At 40.0% G+C, this 24657-nt stretch overlaps 1 protein-coding gene across 2 annotated transcripts in view; it reads right to left on the bottom strand.

The window, feature by feature from the left end:
• The window catches only part of DOK6 (docking protein 6), a 424139-nt gene that overhangs the window by 55886 nt on the left and 343596 nt on the right, over nucleotides 1–24657 (bottom strand). The window contains exons 7-8 of one of the 2 annotated variants that reach the window (XM_065399655.1): nucleotides 21394–21511; nucleotides 3448–3521 (exon numbers count right to left, since the gene is read on the bottom strand). In XM_065399655.1, the coding sequence (XP_065255727.1) occupies nucleotides 3448–3521; nucleotides 21394–21511 (192 nt within the window). The remainder of the gene's footprint in view (nucleotides 1–3447; nucleotides 3522–21393; nucleotides 21512–24657) is intronic. The other variant, XM_065399656.1, reaches the window with a different exon arrangement.

Genomic DNA, 24657 nt, shown 5'->3' with positions numbered 1-24657 from the left:
TGCCTGGTGGCTAACCTACCTTACTCATGGCATTTCTTGAAGGAGCTATTTTGAAAATATAGAATAGGGGAGATTTAAGATATGTCTACACTTGGAGATGGAGGTTGATTCCCAGCTTGTATAGATATGCTCATGTTAGCTCTCATCAAGCCAGCACACTAAAAATAGTAGTGTAGCTGCAGTACCAGAGGCGATTGGTAGAACAGGCTAGCTGACCTGAGTATAAACCTGACCAGACCCCATGGGTACGTACTTAGGGTGGCTAGCCCATGCCGCCACGCACTGCTGCTGATGCTACTATGGCTACACTACTATTTTTAGCACACTAGCTTGATGAGTATGTCTACTCAAGCTGGGAATCACATCCCCAGCTGCAAGTGCAGACACAGCCTCAGTACATATGGAAACAATTTATGGGTTATATCAATGAATTTGGAATTAATACATGAAAATATGCAATACTGTATTTGTTGGAATGATTATTATATAGTGAAGGTGCCTCCCACCTTCAAGTCATATTTTATTTTGTTCTGCATTTTATGATTTTGTTTTGTTCTTTGTGTGAGCTTAGAGAGTGAGATAGTAACTGGGTTGTGAAGTATCTGGGGGATGACTAATAAATATCTCTTAGTCGTATGCTCTATTTGTTGTTAACAACCTTGGCAAAAACTCAGTATTGAAAAAGAGCTGAAACAATCAAACATGTCAATCTTGAAAACACATTTTTTTTGGAGGAAGAAAACGAACGAGCACACACACACACACACACACACTCACTTATATACTGAAAAAAATATTCTGCACTTATTTTCAGTAAAATTCTACTAACGAAGAGATACTATTTGCCTCTCTAAAAGCCATGGTTTCACACAGTCATATCAAGCAGCTACCAATCCATATTCAGTTTGTGTGTGTATTCCTGCCTGGTTGTCTAAGGACAGCACTCTGCTGCTAGATGAGAGACACAATAACATTTGTGGATTTGGCCACTTGCCTCTTGTGTCTCTGAAAGCCGGGAATGCTGTGTGAATGGTTAGAAGGTGAGTCATATTTCACCTTTAATAGTGACATCTGTTTACTCTTCTAGGGTCAGCACAGACATGATCCAAAGCAATCTCTGTCTATCACTTCTGGATGAAAAAAAATGCAGCAGCAGGCCAACGTGCAGAGAGGTACAAGCCTTAGATATCCCACTGACTAAAGCTGTTTTCAGGGAGATAAGGGGATGATCAGTCCCCGACCGCCTAAGACTGACTATTGCATTACTGACACTCTGTGCAATGGCATGGACTCCACTCTGTGGGTATTAACTTAAACTGCAACAATGTGGGTTTGGGGCAATTTCATGCTGGGTAATGGTACTGGGAAAAGGGCCATTTCCATGTGTCTGTGATGATATTCTCAGTCAGTTCATTGCCTACACTGTAGCTGCAATATTAAAAATCATTCCCCTTCATTTAAGGGTTTGATCATCCTAAACAGTCAAGAGAATACATCCTTATCAGGGAAAAGGCACTTAAATCTGTATATAAAAATTATACAAAGAGACACAAAATAAAGATCAACTTTGGTCAAAGGCTCTGACTCATGTGTCTCAATGCACAAATAATCAAAAGTGGCAAATGTTGAAAACATATATGAATATGATATACTATAAAAAGGATAGGTTCTCAGCTGGTGTAAATCTGTACAGGTCCTTTAAATCAAGTGAGCTATGTCGATATGTATCAGCTGAGATCTGACCCCTTCTATATGAATAACAACACTTCTCTCTCTGAGTTGGTTGAGAGAGAAAATCTGATTTTTTTTATTCTAATAATTTAAGTAAGAAAGATGAGTAAGCACCCTACAGACATGACAGTGCTGCCATTTAAATGCTATCAGCGTTTTATTCTCTCACAACAGTATTACATTGGTGTAATTACATTCAAGTCAATGGAGTTATTCCTGATTTACATCAGTGTAAGCAAGAGGAGAATCATGCCATAGAGCAGTGGTTCCCAAACTTGTTCCGCTGCTTGTGTAGGGAAAGCCCCTGGCGGGCCGGGCCGGTTTGTTTACCTGCCGCATCCGCAGGTTCAGCCGATCGCGGCTCCCAGTGGCCGCGGTTCGCTGCTCCAGGCCAATGGGAGCTGCTGGAAGTGGCGGTCAGTACATCCCTCGGCCTGTGCCACTTCCAGCAGCTCCCATTGGCCTGGAGCAGCGAGCTGCGGCCACTGGGAGCCGCGATCAGCTGAACCTGCGGACGGGGCAGGTAAACAAACCGGCCCGGCCCGCCAGCGGCTTTCCCTGTACAAGCGGTGGAACAAATTTGGGAACCACTGGTATAGAGGATGACTGCTTAAATACTCTTCCCATTTAAGATTTTAACATACAGTAAACACCATTGCAAAAATTATGGTCTAGATCTTCAGCTTCGGATGAGAATCATGTGGATAGTTGGAGTATGCAAAAAGGTCTTTAAGCCACCTTTACACTATCCCAGTCCTTGGATATCTGTGTGCAAGTCCATTCCTCCAGCATAAATTAGAGAAGCCTGATGACTAACAGACCCCAGGGTCATCCAGGGATCACTGGAGTACAGAGAATCCCCAGATACATCCCCCTTTCCCTGGAAAATCCTCCCTACAGTGGCTGCAGGAAGGAAAGTGGTGTACAAGCCATTATGTTGTCTCTGAGCCACAACAGAATCCCCCTATACTGGGAGAGGTAGCTCCCATGGTTATGCTTTAGAGTCTCTTGACATCAATGGTGAAATGCAAAGCAGCAACACTATAATTGAAATTCAGACACAGGTATCCAGAGCACCCACGGTGCTTGTCCTCATCAGAAGCCATTAGCTAACTTCAGGTTGTCTTCAACAATATATGATGTTAAAGGAAAACAAGGATCTTCAGAAACAGATATATGAGCAAGCAGAACAAGAGATTGACAAAAATGCACATACTTGATCAAATAAAAGTGTTTCTATTAAGGCACAAAAAGGATGAAAAGTTGCTGAGTTATTTCTCAGAATCAAATACCTATTCTGATGAGTGGAGAGTAATGAGACAGTTGACAAGACCGAATGAAATGCATTTCCATTTCCTAACCCAAAACTGCTCAGCTTACTTATGGTAAAATAGCTGTAACATCAAAAGCTTGGTGATGATTGGACTGTCATCTCACAAATAAAAGTCCTGAAAAACTGCTGAGACACCGATGAACAAAACAATGGCAGTAATGGAGAAAACAAGCAGCCAAAGCCTGTCAGTAATCATCCAATCAAACGCACACTGCATGAACAGTAATTATGATGAGAGCATGCTTTTTCAAATTGAAGTTCATGCTTTGGCGTTTATGTAAACAGGCTTTGAATTTGATTTTCAGCACCCACATTGTTCATGATCATTCTCAGAGGCTGAGATTTGGGTTGATGATGAGTGGAAAGAGAAAAGCATATTGTACCTGCATCCCTGGTTTGATATCATCAGTCCGTGACCAAGAAACCAGGAAATCTGACGACTCTCCCATTAGACATCCTAATGTAGTACACAGAAATCTTATTTAAAAGCAAGCATCATTTGTGTTTATTGAAAAATGTAGGCACATTTATGGAAAACGGGCTGCCATTCTGTCACATTTATGTATGTGTTCAGGAAGAAAATATTGCATTATTTTTATATGTTTGAATACACATGCAGAAAAGTAGCAAAATGAGGTCAAATATGTAGGTATGCTTGATGGGGTTTTCTTTAACTTCCATGAAAGGTCATCATAACTATTCATGGAAACAGTAGACCTTGTATACATTAGCATAAGGTAGAAGGTAAAACGGATATATTTTGATTAATATAATACAAGAACAATGAACAATGTTGTGAGCATGAGGATATCTTTATTTTCTTAAGAAACCACAACCAATAAAAAAAGTATATAAAACACACTAATTACAGATGTCAGCTCTGATTAGTCAGTCATTGTTTCTTGATCAGTTTGGACTGGTTACAGAGTGGTGATTCATGACCTGGCTTTGCACCTGCATAGAGGAATAAAGAGCCCCCTTACTCACCCGCACAGCTATCTGCATTGCCAAACCCTGCAAAGGGTGGAAGGAAAGCAGAGAGTGGCAGACCGCTTCTTCCTCTCCCTGGATGGAGAGTGGACAGTCAGAGAAAGACATTGAGTGGAGCCTTGGCTCCACCCCACAAATGCAATGGTGGTAGTACACTGGTCCAGCAAAAGAGCTGGTACAGATTAATTCCCTCACCAAGGAAGAAGCTGGCACCCAATTGTGACTCTCCAAGTCACAGTCTAATGCCTATCATTCCTCCTGGGGCAGTGTAACTATGCACTGCCCCTTGGGCTGGATTGAAAGGAGGTAATCCAGCCCACTGTTAGTAAAATGACCACACTTGATGAGACAACAGAGCTTTTGCTGTAAACATACCCATCCTTGCTATGTTACTTATCAAATGCACTACTTGACAAAATATCATCAAAATGCAATCTCCAATTTCCACCATACTCATAGGGACATACACAAAAGAATTTAAAAATCAAAATCAAGTGATTAAAAGAACAAAAAACCCAGCCCAACCAAAAACAGTAAAAACACTTTCAATTTCACCCACTCCTCCAAGCTTGAGTCCTTTGCTTCCCTCAATCAGCAGTTTCTTTCTCTACAGAGCACTCAACCCAAAAAAGCTTGTCCCACCAAAAGTCACTAAAGTCCAATTCAAGATATCTTAAATAGCACAAAATTGTTGCTTATTAACTATAATAAACGGTTCTTTAATCTACACTCCGGGAATGATGCTCTCCTTGGTGTGTGGAACTTTAGGATGTTTCCTGTATTAGGAACATTGTATTTAGAGCTGGGCAAATAATGGATTTTTCAAAATGAAATGTTTCAGGTCAGTTCAACAAGCCAAAGTGAACATTTTGGGAACATCAAAACATTTTGGTTTGATTGAAAATGCTGAAATGAAATATTTTGTTATGTCTGAATTGAAATATTTTGGAACTATTTGTTCTATAAAAAATTGGAAGAAAATATGTTGAAATACCAAAATTTCCTGCTGGATGGAAATTCTGATTTTCACTCCATTTTACTTATGACAGTAGAGGTCACAGACATGCAACCTTATTTGTGCAAAAAAGGAGTAATAGTAATAAAACAAACAAAAGATCCATAGTGGAATGTCTCAGAAAATGGCAGGTGTGAAATCTCTTTAAATGTTAAAATAATATAAGAGTCTCCTACTTTCATACTGTGAAATGCCACACAGGTCTTTGGGGGGGGGGAGGGGCGGGGGGGGGGGGGGTAATCTATTTTTCCAGTGACCTAATTTAAAAATTCCAGCTATCTGATGTTCTTTTTAAAAAATAATTAAAAAGTTGAGGTGATTTTCTGCTCATGTTGCCTTCCTCCCCTCCCCTCAAAAGAAGCAGTCATGGCAGAACAGGAGGAAAAACACTAATAGGGAAATAAAGTAATTCAAAAATTATGTTCAGAGTTACACCTTTCAGGAACCTATACAAACTACTAAAGGCTTATCTTCATTACAACAATTAGCTAGAGTTTCAAACATCATTGAACTCAAGACAGAGATTTTCATGTGTGGATAGGAGTCAAATTAGGGGCAACACACAAATTATATCTTGAGCTAACACTATATTGAAGACAAGCCCTAAGAGCAGCCAGTACCACGAAACTTCATTAGAACAGCCACCTGTCCCTCAGTAGACACAAAACCATGAAAGGTTCAAAGATCTATGTAGCCCACATTAAAGAAACTAGTTAAAAATCCATCAGTTGCTTGATTTTTGAAGCAGCCATTCAAAATAGAACCATTTTTGTTGCACTTCTTTTTTTTATATATTCAAAATAACCTGAGAAATTGCTAACAGTTAATTACAGCTTAAGTAGTTTCACTAAGGTGACATTCATTGTGAGAAAGAGTATTGCAATCAGGCTTTAAATGAACACAGAACTTTCATATTTGACATCCTGATAACCTTTTAAATACCTTACAGCTTTCTCCCTTGTTTTACATTCTCCACAACTTTTGGAACCTCAGGCCTCATCCAGAACGGTTCAGAATGAACAAAAACATGACTTCCCCTCACAGCCTGTCAATGTTGTTTCTTAATTAGCAGAAGCAGTCACTGTTGAGCAAAAATCTGGTCTTCCTTCCCCCAACCCAGTCTCTGTTGGACTTAAGAGTGAGAAACTTCTCCCACATGGCATTTACTCTTTCACTCAGGAAAAAGCTACTGACAGACTTAATTTTTATTAGGATACATACGTTTATTATACACCTTCCTGGCAAGTATTTTCAGGTGGAACTGCGCTGCAGACGTTGGATCAGGGTCTGAACTTCCTCAAAGTTCTGGGGTCTTGCCTCAGGCCCAAATCTAAAACTACTTTAGAAGTTCTTTGTTTTTCCCAAATATAAGGCCAGATTGTGTTTGAGGCACAATCTGGCACACTGGAGGAATTGGGTAACAGCCAGAATCCCCAAGAGGAAATAATTCAGCCATCATTATTCCTAGAAGATCCCATGTAACATAGGGACATAGCATCTATATCCTTCAAGAGGATCCAATGTACTTTCCACCTCCATGTCCAGCCAACACAATTAGCCCTGGAATGAGGATGGACACATTGCTTTACCATCATACTGCAGAACCTTATCAACTTCAGACATCAGGCACCCACAGGAGTAAAGGAGGGAGCAGGCATTGCATACCCCATCGGGTAGTCCTCTATCAGTGTCTGCGTTTATGTGTCTTCATTTTTTTAATTACCACATTCTGCAAGTATCTATTCTTATTTAAACAAAAGATGGAAGATAAGAAATGTATGCACACATTTGCTATACTATTCTTATAAAAGTTCTCCAACTCCAAAAGTGAGTCTCACACTTAATTAATGTTGCAAAACACTTGCAGTCTTTATTTTTCATTTGTTCTAGCTATTTATTGAAAATATTGGAATAATATACATGTACATAATGCTATTTAATAGCAAATCTAAATCTAAAGCCATACTTATGTAATAATGGCATATGGATACAATACTACATAGTAGGGTAAGTCTATATTATTATTTTATTGCCACTTTTTCTGGTTTCTTATGGGTCCAATCATCTAGATGAAGAAAAGTATAATAAATCCCAAATCACAGGCATAGATTAAAACATCATCTTCAGTTCTTTTAACATGTCTAAAGGGAAAATAGAGGTTTAAGGTAACTAACAGAAGAAAGAGAAATGTGATGGCATTACCCTGTGAGAGCCGGGAAGTGAGATGTATCACAACTAACCTACAAACTTCTGAATCTAGAACAACGGAAAATCCCTCTACAAAATAACCCTACATAATATATTATCACAGGATATTCCACAGATACTTATACTTATGGTGCACATAGATCATGACATGTGCCAGAATGGGAGCCCTGTTATTCTTTGTATAGCACCATAAACCCATGGCAAAAAGCAAATCAAACAAAATAAGGGAACATATTGGAATTACGAGGGGCAGAGGTTGCAGAATCACTTCAACATAGAAAACTATTGTTTCCTTATGTGAGAATCAGGGAGTTATTGGATAGGTTGCGTGTGATAATTTCATAGAATGAAGAGGCTTAGAGAAATCGGGGATTTTGGTGTAAACACTAATTATAAAACAAAAGGGAATATTGAAGGTTTTCAGCTATCATGGTGATGAGGGCCACATAAAATAGATAAGAAAGTAATGGGAATTATTCTTCCAAAGAACCTGATTTTAAAACTCAATGGGAAATGGAAAACTGTAAAGATCTGGGGACCAGAACCTAGGGCAGCTGATGTTCCTACAGAGCCACCAGGAGGCCATGCAGGGGCACAGCCAGGAAGCACTATGGAAAGTAGGTACCACAGGAAGTACCGCCCAAGAAACCCAGAGTGACAGCACCCTGCGGTCCTCTGGTTGGCCAAGCTCCCTATTTAACTCCAGGGGTTGCCCCAGGAAGTTGTCTTGGCAACCACATAGACTTTGGCCTGCTGCAATGACAGACTTTGCTTGATCTCCTGATCTCTGGTTTCCAATCCAAGCCTGATTCTGACCCTGACTCATGTCTCCCAATTCCAGCCTGGTACTATTTCTGATCTCCGACCCCAGCTTGATTCTAATCCTGACTCTTCCTTATGGGACCTAGCTCTTCTGATTTCTCCAACTCCTGCTCAGTGACTACAGTCCCTGCTGTGCAGACCTCAGTCCAGCTATGATCACTAGGCCAGACCGCCTATGCCCCTGTTCCTGACAAAAACAGCAAAACAAAAAACTTACAGGAAGTCTTGGGGAACAACCCCTGTATGTGAAGCTTTACATGACCAAACATTATATTTTAATATTTCCTGTATATACATCTTCATGAAATGATTTTAGAAAAAAACTAATGAAAAATGCAGAAAACTAACAATAGATTCATTTATATAGATTTTCAAAGCTTTCAAGAATTGGAGCAAAGATACTGCATAAGATTAAGGAACCCACACACTATAATTTAATAGCACTTTGAATAATGTGGATCTTCTGTATACTACTGTACATAGTTAGTGTCCCATTTCTGGTATCCTTTATTTAGACTTCCAGCTTTATGAGGCTTTAGTTTACCGATCTGCAAGTCCTGATTATAGATTCAGAAAAAAAAAATGGCAAGGTGTCTCATCCAGCTGCTGGCAGACAGTGAAACACAACTGAATGTTCCAATTTATCTGCTGTAACGTTTGATATCAATTGCATTGTTCAGGGATTGAAAGTAAATAGGAAAAGGAATTCTGCACTTAGTTGCTGTGAGTATGAACAAACAATGGAAATGCCAAAATGATGAATGTCCTGCAATTCTTTTTACATACTTTAATTTGCAGAAAGGCACAGAAGCACAAAGGATTAGTCTAAAGGAGGACTAAGCAGGATAATTCAAACAGCTCTAAGTACTTGAATATTCTCTGAATATTTGTAATGAGCTGCCAACTAGCATTCCTTCTACTTTGTAAAGTCTGGGAATTTGTGTAGCTGAAATCATGTGAGTGTGACTTTGTCACTTTCTTAGAATTAAAACTTTTAACCTTCATGGGTTTAACTGGCACCAATACCAGCTTTGTTAGTACTGATAAGTGCTTTGCAGTATATTGAAAGAGGAGGGGAGCTCTCACCTCTCTAGCCCAGGAAATAGGGAGCCGTGGGAGAGCCCTGCTTATCCAGGGCAAGGAGAGGAGGGGGAGCTCCCTGCTATTTTGATCAGAGGAAGTGGAACCATGATCTCCCTGCTCCCCTTTACAGGGTATCCCCAGTATACATCTCCCCCTTATCCGTTGTTTCGGATATCCAGTGCTCATCAATAGAGGAACGTGTTCCGATTCACGTTGGTCCTGATCTGCATATCCATCGTTTGCACAGATCGAGACTGATGTGAATTGGAACACGTTCCCCTATTGTACAGTACAGTGCTGTACTGTGTCAGCCCACAGGGCCACTGATCAACTCCTCCCCATCCCTCTCAGGGCCTCCTGCCTGCCGCGATCAGCAGTTAAGTGGCATTCAGGAGCCATGCAGGGAAGGGGAAGGAGTGGGGATGAGGTGCTCAGAGGAGAGGGTGGAACTGGTGGGAAGAGGCAAGGCATGGGTGGAGGAGGCAGGAAGAGGCGAGGCACGGGTGGAGGGGGGTGGGAAGAGGCGGGGCGGCCCTGAGTACAGTACTGTCCTGTAGCCATCATGAGTGCAAAACGTGTTCAAAGTGTTAAGAGTGGGCCTGTGTCTAAGAGGCAATGTAAGAGTGTAACATTCAAAGTGAAATTAGATGTTATAAAGCATATTGAAAGATGTGAGTATGCAGCCGACGTTGCTCATATTCTCAGTTTGCCTGCTTTGACAGTACACTCAATTTTTAAGAGTGCTAATCAAATCCAATAAGCGCTAGAAGTGCTACAAAATTGTCATCAATGAAGATAACTAAACAGAGAAGCAGTGCAATGGAGAAGATGGAATATTTGCTGGCTGATTGAATTGATGACCTCCATGAAAAGAAAATGCCTGTGAGTTTAAGCTTGATTCAGGAGAAGGCCAAAAGTCTGTATAATGATTTAAAGAAAGAGAGGGAGCGAGCTCAAGAGCAGAATAAGAGACTTTCAATGCTAGTTGTGGGTGGTTCCAGAGATTTCAGAAGTGTGCCAATCTACATAATGCAAAACTCACAGGAGAAGTGGCTAGTGCAGCTGAAATGTTTCCTATGCAGCTAAACACAATTGTTTCAGAAGATGGCTACTCTCCAAAACAAGTTTTTAACGTAGACGAGACAGGCCTTTACAGGAAGAAGATGTCAACGATGACTTATATTTCTCGTGAAGAGAAGGCTGCTCCTGGATTCAAAGCCTCAAAAGACCTCTTAACTCTTCTGTTTGGGGGAAATGCAGAAGGCGATTAAAAGTTGAAGCCCTTGCTTGTGTACCACAGTGAAAACCCAAGAGAAATGAGGGGCTATGTTAAGTCTCATCATCCCATAATTTGGAAGTCAAACAGAAAGGCCTGGATGACACACAATATTTTCTCTGAGTGGTTTGTAGACCATGCTGTCCCTGAATTTAAGGCTTATTGTCAGAAGGAAAATTTGGCCTTTAAGATTCTCCTTCTCCTGTATAACACAAGTGCCCACAAACTGAACTACAAAGACCTCTGCTCGAATGTTAAGGTTCTATTTTTGCCACTCAACACCATATCGTCGCTGCAGTCTATGGACCAGGGCCTAATGGCCACATTCAGGGCTTATTACCTACGGAAGACGTTCTCCATGCTGATTAAGGAGGCAGCAGGTGAAGGAAAGGCCAGTGTAAAGGAGTTTTGGAAGACCTACATCATCTGGAACAGTGTGGAAAACATTGACGCATCCTGGAAAGAGGTCACTTCGCAATGTAGGAATGGCGTTTGGCACGGTGCATGGCCAGATGCTGTCCACAGCTTCATGGGATTTGATGCCGTACCTGCTCTTGAGCAAGAAATTGTCAAGTTGTGAAGGATGTCGGCTTCAAGGAGGTGGAGGAGGAGGATGGACAGGAGTTGTTGGACTCTCACACTGAACAACTGACAAATGAGGAACCGGTTGATCTGGATCAACAATGGATAACCGAAGAAAGCAAGGACGATGATGACAATGATGTAGGGCAGGAAGCCAGGAGTCTGATGACAAAGAATCTCTCCCATTTTTTTGGGCTGCTGGATGAGATGACGGAAATCATACAGAGCGATGATCCTTTTTCTGAACAGTCTGCCAAAGTCTCCAGGGCTCTCAATGTCGCAGTGGCTTGCTACAGGAAGATCTATTGTTCAAAGATTCATGCAGGGGAGCAGACGTCGATAAAATCCTTTTTTAAGACTTCTGCAACCGAAAAGCCAGCCCAAGAAAATCTAGCTGCCACCCCTACCTAAGTTTAGTGTAATTGACACTTTTATACTCTATTACTGTACTGTATTTACTATATTACAATGTTCTATGTGTTTGAATGGTGGTAGTAGGGTTCTACATTATTTTATTCAATGTTTACTGTATAACCTGTCATTGTAAAAAGGTACACTGTTTAGGTACACTGTTAAGGTGAAAAGAGCATCGTCATAGGTAGATGTGGTGAAGTTGTGAATTCATCCCCTGCCTTATTCCATTATTTCTATAAAAATTCCCCGGTATACGTTGTTTTGGTATCCATCACCCTTTTTAAGACTGCAACCCCAATGTATACAGGGGACTCCTCTGTACCTCAACCATTGATTTCAATGGAAATATTCCCATTGACTTCAAATGGGTCCAGGATTTTATCCCTGCTGTTTTGGTTTTATTTTGACATGCAGTCATCAGGTAAGCAGTTACTAGGCTTAGATTTGGCCATACTTACTCATACTGGGTAGCATCTTACTCTGTAAGGAGTCTCACTGAATTCAAAGGTGGAAGAATCTAGCCCTTGGCAAACAAGTTTAGATGACTTTCATTTTGGTTTTAAAATAAGTCCGAAGCAGAAATACTCTTTTGGGTGTTTATAATAAAGCTGAATCAAAATTTTCATTGGTGCCTCCTTTTATTTAATGTAACTATAAAAAAGAAGTTGCTTTTCTTCTCAAAATGAAAATATGCAGGGTTTTCTTGCGTAATGCTCATGCGGTGAGCATTTACTTATGCAAGAAGTCTCCCTGAAGTCAATGGGACTATTTGTGTGAGTACATGTTCGTTAACATGAGTGACGGTTGCACTAACAAGTCCTGAATAACAACCAGAACCTTAGATCTAGTCATAAAAGGGGACCCGAAGTTGGTATGTGAGCCTTAATTAGGGTTTTCTTGGATTAAGGCCAGTCTTTAATTAGATTTTGTTTAGTTCATTTCCTAAGGGTTTTCAATGATAGCAAAACAGAGTGGAGAGAAGGAATAAAAAGCTAATACAAGTTTCTGTATCAAAATTTTATTTTGGCCTTAATTAAAAATAGCCAAATCAATTGCAAACCAAATTTGCAACATCCATTTAATTAAAAAAAAAGAGAGAGAAAATTGACTTCAGAGCAAGAATTATAATACTAAATTTCAGCTCAGTGCAAAATTTCAGTCAAACTGTTAACTTAAACTATATGTTTAAACAGGATATATGACAATTTTTAAATGAAAAACATCTGTGCTGTCAGTTATGTCCTGCTATTAAAAAAAGTTCAGAACCCGTTGCTCATCTTGAATTATAGTGACTTTGCAAAACAGGTGTAAGCAATGTCAGAATAATAGCAAAGAACACATTTTGAGCAGGGACACTTTTTGCTATTACACCTATATGAAGCATTTTACTTATTTTCATCCAGGTATTAACCAGTTAGCTTGCCCTTTGTTTTTGAGGCAACTGGATCAAATGCTCTGTGTGGCTGGAAAACACATTTGTGAAAATGCACAATACTCAGAACCAGAGAAAATATACGGTCTTGGAAAATATGGTTTCTGTTGATAAAATCTCCAACTCCCTCAGAAGAAGATTTGAATTCTTGTTCAGGTCACTCGCAATCTGAATTGGACCTAAAGTGTACTCTACTGTTGAGACGTCCAATTGTCACCTCTAAAACTAATATTTAATGTATTAGTAAAAAACAGATGGAGAAAACCCCCAGGCTTACCATTAATTAGCGTAACACCTGAAGGTGGGAGAAAACATTTTTGTGTCCAGCAGTTAGAAAAGCAAATGAAGTGAGAAAAATACAAATTAATTCCTAGAAGACTTCTTTTGGCTATTAATTTATGTTGCTTAAAATTACTTTGTTTCCCTCCTCACAGAAAATAAATGCCAAATGTGAGACTTGTTTTTACCGAACTATTATTGATCACACTGCATCCTGGATTAAGCAAATTCAGGATAGTCCCTTGTGCTACTGTTAATAGTAGAATGTCTGCTGAGAAATCCTGGCTAACATTAATGTTAGCAAACTGTGACAGTCTGGAGTTCAGCCCTGCCGATAAGGGGTTCAGCACAGGGCTGTCCAGAGGGGGGGGGCAAGTGGGGCAATTTGCCCCAGGCCCCGGGCCCCACAGGGGCCCCCATGAGAGTTTTTCGGGGCCCCTGGAGCAGGGTCCTTCACTCGCTCCGGGGGCCCCGGAAAACTCTCGCAGGGCCCAGGCCCCCGGAGCTTCTTCCACTCCGGGTCTTCAGCAGCGGGGGGTCCTTCCGCTACGGGACCCGCCGCCGAAGTGCCCTGAAGACCTGCATGTTGTTAGCTTTCATATGATACCTCACAAGGCATATTTTGTACAAATATTATTGCAGAAGTGTTTAGGGCATGAATATAGGGATGTTTTAGGGTCATACATACATACACTAATGCTAACCTTCCTGACACCACCTCAAGGCTCCTTGTTTATCCACTTCACCAGCCATGACAGGGGATTGGATAGACGTGATGGTAATCAGCACAAATTAAAAAATAAATAAATCCAAAAACATTCATAGACTTTAAGGTCAGAAGGGACCATTATGATCATCTAGCCCATTTACAGAGCTGAATCCTATCAGCTGGTTCTATCTGCACATATTTTAAAATAATTTCTCTTGAGTAATTTACCTTGTAGACCAATAATAAAGAAACTGAATGTAATGAACAAGACAAACAAAGAGCACCCTGCAGTAAGCCTATTTATTTATTATATTCACATTTTTAAACCACCAAACATCACAGCATCTAGGCACCAAATATCAACTTAGACACTGAAGTAGCATTTTCTTAAACTACAGTTCCATCTTGTCATCCCTCGGATTAAAAAAGGCCATTGGGGGTTAGTGAGAAGGCATGGGCTATACAGTGTCTCCACCTCATCAGTACCTGCCCAAACAATCAATTGCATTACTTGGTGTATGGGTGAACTTGGTACATGGATTAGAGCTAAATGGCTGAGATTTCAAACCAGATAAGATTGATGTGAAGTTGGTTGCTTGGAGGAAGCAAGCAGAAGAGATGTCAGGGATAATATCTGCACCTCAATGGGCTACACGGATTCACAACTGGGCAGATTGGTTAGACCTTCTAGTTTCCTCCTGAATACTAGGTAGTAGCAATAGCCAACTGGTAGATCAGCATTCTCCCCATCCCAACTACAAAGGCTGCAAGTTGGGCATATTTGCTTCCATGAGTAAAGCGGTCAAAACCGGCCATTCTGCTGTGCTATCAGCTCTTGCTTTTATTGTGCCTTACATTTTCTATAGAAATGAATAGCATTCCCTATTTGTGAAAAAATATAAGTGAATCTGAGTCTCACTACTGTACATATTCCAAATCAGCATGCGGTAGGAAAGAGTTAAGTGGTTTTTGTTTGTTTTGCTGTTTGCTTTAATTGTGTTATGTTAAAATGTTTGTAAACATGAAATTTTATGTCTAGATTTTAATGGAAGGTCTGATTAGGATTATTAACATGCTAACTTTAGAAACAGCCACTATAATTTGTAAAGCAATAGAAATTGGGGTCTTTTATTTATATCTGTGCATTATAATACAGACCTGCTCCTCCTACGTGTAAGTTGACCATAAGGCCCTACGGCTAACATTCTTATAACATTCTTACAAGTTAGCTAGATTGAGGACCTTGGCATTTATATTTTACAAGCTGGTCTGGTTTCAAGAATTCTTTGAAACAAAATTATGAAGAAAAGAAAGTTTCCATCTGAGCTGGTGCAAAGGGAATGGAAATTAGAGAGTCAAAACTTAGAATTTCTATTTTGTGGGAAATGTCAACATTTTAAAAATGTTTTTTGTTCCAAACAGAGGAGTCAATGTTACATACTAACCCTCATCTATTCATCTTACTACAGATAGGCAAGTTCTAAAATATGTCTATCATGTTTTAGTGGAAGAATACATAAATCTACAATTTTTCATAAAGCAGAATTTCTGCAGTTTTAAAGATACATTTACTGGTATACCATATTTTAAAATATTTTCTCCTGTGAAACCAGTTATGCATATTATTATTATGATATTCCATATACCTAGACTTACTTCCCACCTTTTTGTTACACTGATCCTATACTAGCAAAGCAGCTGTTTCAGAAACACAAGATATGGCACAACGTTTCATATATTTGTCTCACTGTCATAAATACAAGGCAAACACCAGATCATTGTCCTGTCAAAAATAACTAATAATGTAAAAGATTTTCTCCCCAAACATAACTGAACATAACAAGAAGAGCTGTAATATCTGAATGCATATACATTTTATTTCTATTTATTACTATACGAATATAACAAAATATCTACAATGTGGTGAAGGTCATCCAAGCAATACATCATTAAGATCTTTTTCACAATCAACACCACAATACCTTTAGATTAGCACAATGAGGTAATTGTCAAGATGGCCAGGTAAACAGACAAAAAACACACAAAAGATACTGGCTGTTAAACACCCTTCTGTTATCGGTCACAACTAATTTTGTTTTGTTTTTCACGTGAAGAATGCTGCAAATATAAAATACCCTCCTTTGCTACCTCTGTGTAGGAACCTCTATATTTGCATGTGTTTGCAGGACATCTATGAGATCTTTGTTGTCTATAAACTTTTAGCCATATTTTCTAAACCAGGAATGAATCTCTAATGCAAAACTCAGAAGTTGCATCAACTGCCTAATTAGAAAGTTATTCTGCTTTATTTGCCCTTCTTCGATAAGGCAGGAAAAGAAAAAAAATGTTTTATCCTGTTAAAGATGCTTACATTATGGGTTGAATTCAGGACTTACAAACATACGCATTAGTGTACAGATGTTTTCTCTTCTGCAATCTTTGCAGAAGCTTCCCACCTGCTGGGTTTAATTTATATGATGATTTAAAAAACAAAACAAAACAAAACAGCCCAGGTCTTTCATCAATGCACTACTCTGCACCAGCTTTCATGAAAAAGTGTAAAATATTTTCTCAGGCAAGATATTTCAGTCGCCCTACAATTTCTAACCTCTAGCTCTGGCTGTAAATTGGTAGTGCACATGCATATATCTCATTAAGCCAGGCAAAATTGTTAAACCCTGGTCAAATTACACAAAGAGATAGCTAGCATGTAGATTTTTGTTTTATTTTTTAGTTCGAATGAAAACATTCACGGGATAAAAGGGAAGGTGCTCTCATGGATTGGTAACTGGTTAAAAGATAGGAAACAAAGGGTAGGTATAAATCGTCAGTTTTCAGAATGGAGAGAGGTAAATAGTGGCATCCCCCAGGGGTCTGTTCTGGGACCAGTCCTATTCAACATATTCATAAATGATCTTGAAAAAGGGGTAAAATGTGAGGTGGTAAAATTTTCATATGATATACAATTACTAAAGATAGTTAGTTAAGACCCAGGCAGACTGCGAAGAGCTACAAAGGGATCTCTCAAAACTGGGTGACTGGGCAACAAAATGGCAGATGAAATTTAATGTTGATAAATGCAAAGTAATGCACAATGGAAAGCATAATCCCAACTATACATATAAAATGATGGGGTCTAAATTAGCTGTTACCACTCAAGAAAGAGATCTTGGAGTCATTGTGGATAGTTCTCTGAAAACATCCACTCAATGTGCAGCAACAGTAAAAAAGCGAACAGAATGCTGGGAATAATTAAGAAAGGGATAGATAATCAGGGCCGGCTCTAACTTTTTTGCCGCCCCAAACAGCAAAAAAAAGCGCCGCCCCGCCGTAACACCCTCCCTCCCCCAGCACCACCCCGCCCCGCTGAACCCCCCCCCTCCAAGTGCCGTGCCGCCGAACCTTCCCCGCCGAGTGCTGCGCCGCCGAACAGCCCCCGCCCCCCGCCGAGCGCCGCGCTGCTGAACCCCCCAGCGCGGAGCACTGCCGAACACCCCCCGCCGAGCGCCGCGCTGCCGAAGCCCCAACCCCGTGCGGAGCGCCGCCGAAACCCCCGCAGAGCGCCGCACTGCCAAAGCCCCCCCCGCGCGGAGTGCCGCCGAAACCCCTGCGGAGGGCCGCGCTGCCGAACACCCCCGCCCCCCGTGGAGCGTCACGCTGCCGAACACTCCCGCGGAGCGCTGCACTGCCGAACCCCCCCTGCGCGGAGTGCCGCTGAACGCCCCCCGCTGAGCGCCGCCGGAACCCCCCCTGCCGAGCACCGCACCGTGCTGCCCCCCCCACCACCCCAAGATTGGCCGCCCCTTACCAGGTGCCGCCCCAAGCACGTGCTTGGTTGGCTGGTGCCTGGAGCTGGCCCTGTAGATAATAGGACAGAAAATATCATGTTGCCTCTATATAAATCCATGGTACGCCCACGTCTTGAATACTGTGTGCAGATGTGGTCGCCCCATCTCAAAAAAGATATACTGGAATTGGAAAAGGTTCAGAAAAGGGCAACAAAAATGATTAGGGGTATGGAACGGCTTCCGTATTAGGAGAGATTAATAAGACTTGGATTTTTCAGCTTTGAAAAGAGACGGCTAATGCGAGATATGATTGAGGTCTATAAAATCATGACTGGTGTAGAGAAAGTAGATAAGGAAGTGTTATTTACTACTTCTCATAACACAAGAACTAGGGGTCACCAAATTAAATTAATAGGCAGCAGGTTTAAAACAAATAAAAGGAAATATTTCTTCACACAACGCACAGTCCATCTATGGAACTCCTTGCCAGAGGATGTTGTGAAGGCTGAGACCATTACAGGGTTCAAAAAAGAACTAGATAAATTCATGGAGGATAGGTCCATCAATGGTTATTAGCCAGGATGGGCAGGAATGGTGTCCCTAGCCTCTGTTTGCCAGAAGCTGGGAATGAGCAACAAGAGATGGATCACTTGATGATTACCTGTTCTGTTCATTTCCTCTCAGGCACCTGGCACTGGCCACTGTCGGAAGACAGGATACTGGGCTAGATGGACCTTTGACTGGCCCAGTAGGGCCATTCTTATGTTCTTATGTTCATTATTCTTATTTGTGTGTTAAATTTTAAAATGCATAAAGAGCCTATACCATGGAAGGTGCAAATCACTTGCATCTCCAGTTATCTTAAAGGGAAGTTACTCATCATCAGCATTCCTCACCATCATTAATAATTTTTGTTATTGTAGCACTTGGAAGTCCCAAACAAAATCAAGGCCCAACTGTTCTAGATGTTGTTCAAACACATAACAAGAGATTGTAGGCTCTTTGAGGAGGATCTGTCTAAATACACAAGACAAAAGGCATGAGAAGAACCCGAAGCACAAAGAGATGAATAGACTTGCTCCAGGACTCACACAGTAGGTCATTGGCATAGCTGCAATAGAACTCAGGTCTCTGCAGTCCCATTACAGGTCCTATACACTAAATACACTGCCTTTCTTATCTTGTCTCAGAATCAGGCCCCTATTTAGTCAAGCCAAGGGCAGACCATTTATCTCTAGATATAAGCACATTCACCAAAAATCTCTGATAGTCTAAGGGTTTTTATTTTAGACTTGAAACTTATTCATCAGTTTTATGCAGATTTAATACAACACCCTCAAGCTAGCTTCCAGAATAAATAGAAACATAAGAATGGCCATACTGGGTCAGATCAATGGTCCATCTAGCTCAGTATCTTGTCTTCTGACAGTGGCCCATGCCAGAGGCTTCAGAGGGAATGAACAGAACAGGGCAATTATGGGGTGATCCCTCCCCGGTCATCCACTCCCAGCTTCTGGCAGTCAAAGGTTTAGGGATAGCCAGAGTATGGGGTAGCATCCCTGATCATCTTGGCTAATAGCCATGGATGTACCTAACCTCTATGAACTCATCTAATTCTTTTTTTGAACCCAGTTATGCTTTTGGCATTCACAACATCCCCTGGCAACAAGTTCCACAGGTTGACTGCATTGTGAGAAGAAGTACTTCCTTATGTTTATTTTAAACAATGGTCTCAAGTTGCAGTGGGTGAGGTCTAGGTTGGATATTAGGAAAAACTATTTCACTAGGAGGGTGGTGAAACATTGGAATGGGTTACCTAGGGAGATGGTGGAATCTCCTTCCTGAGAGGTTTTTAATGGCTTGACAAAGCCTTGGCTGGGATGATTTAGTGGGGTTGGTCCTGCTTTGAGCAGGGGGTTGGACTAGATGACCTCCTGAAGTCTTTGCCAACCCTAATCTTCTATGATTCTAAACCTAATGCATATTAATTTCATTGGGTGACCCCTGGTTCTTGTGTTATGTGAAGGAGGAAATAACACTTAATTATTCACTTTCTCCACACCATGATTTTACAGACCTCTATCATATCCCTCCTCAATCATCTCTTTTCTAAGCTCAACAGACCCAGTCTTTTTAACTCTCCTTGTATGAAAGTTGTTCTATACCCCTAATCATTTTTATTGCCCTTCTCTGTACTTTTCCCCAGTTCTAATATATCTTTTCTGAGATGGGGTGACCAGAACTGCACACGGTATTCAAGGTGTGAGCATACCATGGGTTTACATAGTCGTATTATTATGCTGTTTTCTGTCTTCTTATCTATTAGTGGTTCCTAACATTCTGTTAGCATTTTGACTGCCAGTGCACACTGAGCAGATGTTTTCAGAGAACTATCCATGATGACTCCAAGATCTCTTCCTTGAGTGGTAACAACTAATTTAGAAATGAACAGGAGTACTTGTGGCACCTTAGAGACTAACAAATTTGTTAGTCTCTAAGGTGCCACAAGTACTCCTGTTCGTTTTTACAGACACAGACTAACACGGCTGCTACTCTGAAACTAATTTAGAACCCATCATTTTGTATATATAATTGGGCTTATGTTTTCCAATGTGAATTACTTTGCATTTATCAACATTGAACTTCATCTGCCACTTTGTTGTAAAATCACCCAGTTTTGTGAAATCCCTTTGTAACTCTTTTCAATCAGCCTTGGACTTAACTATATTGAGTAATTTTGTATTATCTGCAAACTTTGCCACCTCCCTGTTTGCCCCTTTTCCCAGATCATTTATGAATATGTTGAACAGCAATGGTTCCAGTACAGATCTCTGGGGGGATCCTACTGTTTACCTCTGTCCATTCTGAAAACTGACCAATTATTCCTACCCTTTGCTTCCTATCTTTTAACCAGTTACTTATCCCATGACTGCCTACTTTGCTTAAGAGCCTTTGGTGAGGGACATTCTCAAAGGCTTTCTGAAGGTCCAAGCATACTAGATCCACGGGATCACCCTCTCCACAGGTCAGTTGACATCCTCAAAGAATTTTGATAAATTGGTGAGGCATGATTTCCCTTTACAAAATCCATGTTGACTCTTCCCCAACATATCATGCGCTTCTATGTATCTGATAATACTCTTCTTTACTATAGTTTCTACCAGTTTGCCTGGTACTGAAGTTATGCTTACCAGCCTGCAATTGCCAGGATCATCTCTGGAGCTTTTTTTTAAGATAGGCATTACATTAGACCTCCCTCCAGTCATCTGGAACACAGGTTCATTTAAGCGATCAGTTACATACCACAGTTAGTAGTTCTGCAATCTCATATTTGAGCTCCTTCAGAACTCTTGGGTGAATACCATTTGGTCCTCCTCATACTTTATCTTATTAGGAAAAGGAGATGCAAGAAAAACTCTCTGCAGAACACACTATAAAACAGATCCAGATGCCAGCCTCTGTTTAGGTACTTATAAGTCACATTGTACAGTGTTTTATTCAAATCCCAGTGCCAAATTGACTGTTTTGTGCATGGTGATTCTGGAAGTAATTTTCACCATTAGTTTATGAAAAAATAACTAAAAAAATTGTATTGCAAATCTCAGGAGTTCCTCTAAAGTTGGTGACAGCTGATAAATTGAAATGAAGGGAAAACAACCAATGCAAATGAAAAGCAATTTGCATGAAAGAGAAACTAATGAACATGCCATTTTATTTTTAAAGCTACTTGCCTTGTAAACTGTAGATTTCTCCAACGCTATTCTGTCGGGTGATGTGATGCCAGTATGCGCTGCGGGGAAGTGAGATTGACTTGGATAATGTCATTGGTTCACTCAGACTGGTCTGGAGCTAAAGGACAAAACAAACATAAGTGGCAAATCATCCACAAGCCCATCTGACGTACACATTTCAGTGCTTTAAAACTGGAAAAGAGCCATCACTAGAATGTATATTTTACTGAATAATCACAGTTTGTATGTTATGATTTACTTTCTATGAAGAGCATCAATGCTGGAAATGGGTTGCTGGTATTCAGGAAAAAAAATCATAGGTATTCCTAAATAATGGGGGTTACTAGGTCATTTTTTTCCTGCTTCTGCCCCTACTTTCCTACAGCTGTTGTTTGTGTGGTCGTGCTTGTAATGTTTTGGTCTAATGTCAGTTGTTGCACTTAGTGTGCAGGTGGCTGGGTGGTGTTGGTGGCCTGTGATATATAGGATGTCAAACAGTATAATCTGGTGGTCCCTTCTGGATTTAAACTCTACAAATTCTATGTGTTTGTCATTTTCCTTCCTAAGTATTATACCTAATGCAAAATACCACTTTTGTGTTTATTGGCTGAGCTATGATGTAAGTACCTTCTTCCGGAGGCAGTAGTTCAGGGAAAGACCTACAGTTGTTTTGTTAGTGAGTACCAATATACACTGCTGTGTAGTAGTCATTTTGATTCCTGATCTGTCTATTTGCAACTACTTTAGCAATTCCTTTCTTGGGGACTGTAATCAAAACTGGTCAAATTTACTGTAGCTAATCCTCCCCGACATCTAATTTATTTCCCTTGAAGATCATTCTAACTTAAAGCGTCCAGTCAAAAACTTGAGAATTTAAAGTTAATAAAAGATTACAAAGTCTTACCTGGAAATTAACATAGCAGTAAATGATCTGACAATTACTCTTTGTTTGTACAGTGCCTAGCACAAGGAGGCCCGGATCCTAACTAGGGCAGCAAGGCACTACTTTAGCATAAGTGATAAATAATAACAACAAAAGTCTAAAAAAATGCAGCCTACTATGCAATAGGAAATTTGTTACCCACCCATATAGAAACAAAATTCTAGTCTGAAAGCAACATGCCAAATTCGTTATTGATTCATGCCAAGTGTTACCCAATTCCAATCAATGGAATTAGCTTTGAATCTGGCCCATTTTCCCGGAGATGCACCCAGGGATTTAACTAAAAGTGGCTTTCTAAAGACACACAGAGGTACGTAATGGACAAGTTGAGCCACAGATCAGATAAATGTTACACAAGTTCATTGAAACCTTAAGATAAAAAAATGCCCCTAAAACAAAAAAGGCAAGAACCACTATTGTACACAAAAGCACAGTTCTGAGAGCAACAGCAGGGCATCTTTTTCTCAGGATCTGTAATTTAATAAGTAAAACATCTTCTGATATTAAGCATTAGGTAGGAAGATGTGTCACCAGTATTCATATTACTATAGTATGAACTGAGCTAGATATCTTTTCAGATGGTTAATACCAAAAAGAGAATGCAATTCATATTTTATGGACATATCACCCTCAGGGAAAGAGCATTATAAAACACATCACCAGTTTTTCATTTAAGGCCTATGCCTAAAATATAAACATGGATCTTTAATTGGTGACAGTAATGCCAATTAATAGCATTAATGAGTCCATAAAGCTAATCTCACTAATTGGCATGTTCTCATTAACCACAATCCTGACTTCCCCTTATCTTTTTATTTTAAACAGAACTTTCTGGCCTAATAGAAGAGTTAGTCAATGATAAAGTGGGATATTTTTAGACACTAATTTTTACACAGTATTATTGCAATGTTAAAAAAAAAAAAAACTGGGAGAAGCTATTAATTGATAGATAAATGGTTACTTTAGAGAAACTTGCTATGTACCAGATTAGGAGTATCTGCAATGGAACAATTTGGAACTAGTTTGAGAGGGAAAAAAGCTATACCTGTATATATTATTTTTGTATTTATATATAATCATTCATATATGAATCTTCATAACACAATATAATGTTTAAGGAGGACCCAGGAGTCAAATTTATCAGGAGAGAAGGTACAGCACTGCTAATTAATGGTACAAACACACACCTCAGAATGAGATTGCTCAGGCTTCTGGAACAGTCCATACTGGCACGATCAGAGGCTTAACATAGTCACTCCAACACTAGTGAATGCATAACTATCTTTCATCATGTAACTCTCTTTCCACAGACTCTTCCAATCTTCCAGAACCATTTTGCTTTGATTGTCATACAATACCATACAATCCGTCCTTTAAATTACATTATAAAAAATGAAAAAAATAAACAGTTTAACAGTCAATATTTTCAGTTAACTTATTATTGGCAAATCTCCTGTGCTTCTTATTCCCTTCATCTGTAATTGCTGAGTATGCCCATCTTGTGCAAAATAAAAAATAAAATACATTCTTGTGTTAGATTTCTAAATAGAACTGCATTCAGAACAAATAAACAAGGTAGAGTGACCTAATAATGTCAGGGGAAAAGCAATACAGTTACACACACACTGGGAAGTTAATATCAAAATATGCCCAAATTTTCTGTCTGGATAACTGGATGTGTGTGAAGAAAAGACAGAAATTAGGGCTTACAAATAGGACAGAGAATTGGACAGCAGCTTTATGTGGCAAGACAGACAAATAACCTGCTTTTCTCTTCTCCTTCGTTCCTTCTTCCTCTAAGCATTGATCCCTTCAAATTCCTTAACTGATGTGATTAATCCTACATTGACATAGTTACACTAGAGCAATATTTTCACTAGTGCAATTTTTTGTATGTACCCAAGGTCTAAGTTTCCTTTAAGAATATTTTATCTGTCTAGTATCTACTAAGCCCTATTTACTACCTACAGGTGTAAATCAACACTTTTGAATATGTACCCCCTGTAATGGGTTGCTGCAGGTGCCCTGTTTCCAGCAACAGTATAATGGACTTGATTCTCCTCTTGCTTTCAACAACGTAGTACCATTGACTTTCCATCTTTGGCAGACAGGCAGAATCAGGTCTACTGTTTTCAGTGATGTTAAAGCCTACAAGGTCCAAAACGGCAGAAACAGTATAGATGCATTTAAAGCATTTACTCTGAGAAATAAACTAGCCTTAATATTAAACAACTAGTTATATGCTCCTATTAAAGGAAGATATGACCAGTAACAGAAGCAATGGGATAATCACAACAGTATTTTGTTTCCATTTAATAGCC

The sequence above is a fragment of the Emys orbicularis genome, chromosome 2 (genome assembly GCF_028017835.1).
Source record: "Emys orbicularis isolate rEmyOrb1 chromosome 2, rEmyOrb1.hap1, whole genome shotgun sequence".
Classification (NCBI taxonomy): Eukaryota; Metazoa; Chordata; order Testudines; family Emydidae; genus Emys; species Emys orbicularis.
The sequence above is the reverse complement of the archived record's forward strand: the minus strand, read 5'-3'. Positions and strand labels throughout refer to the sequence as shown.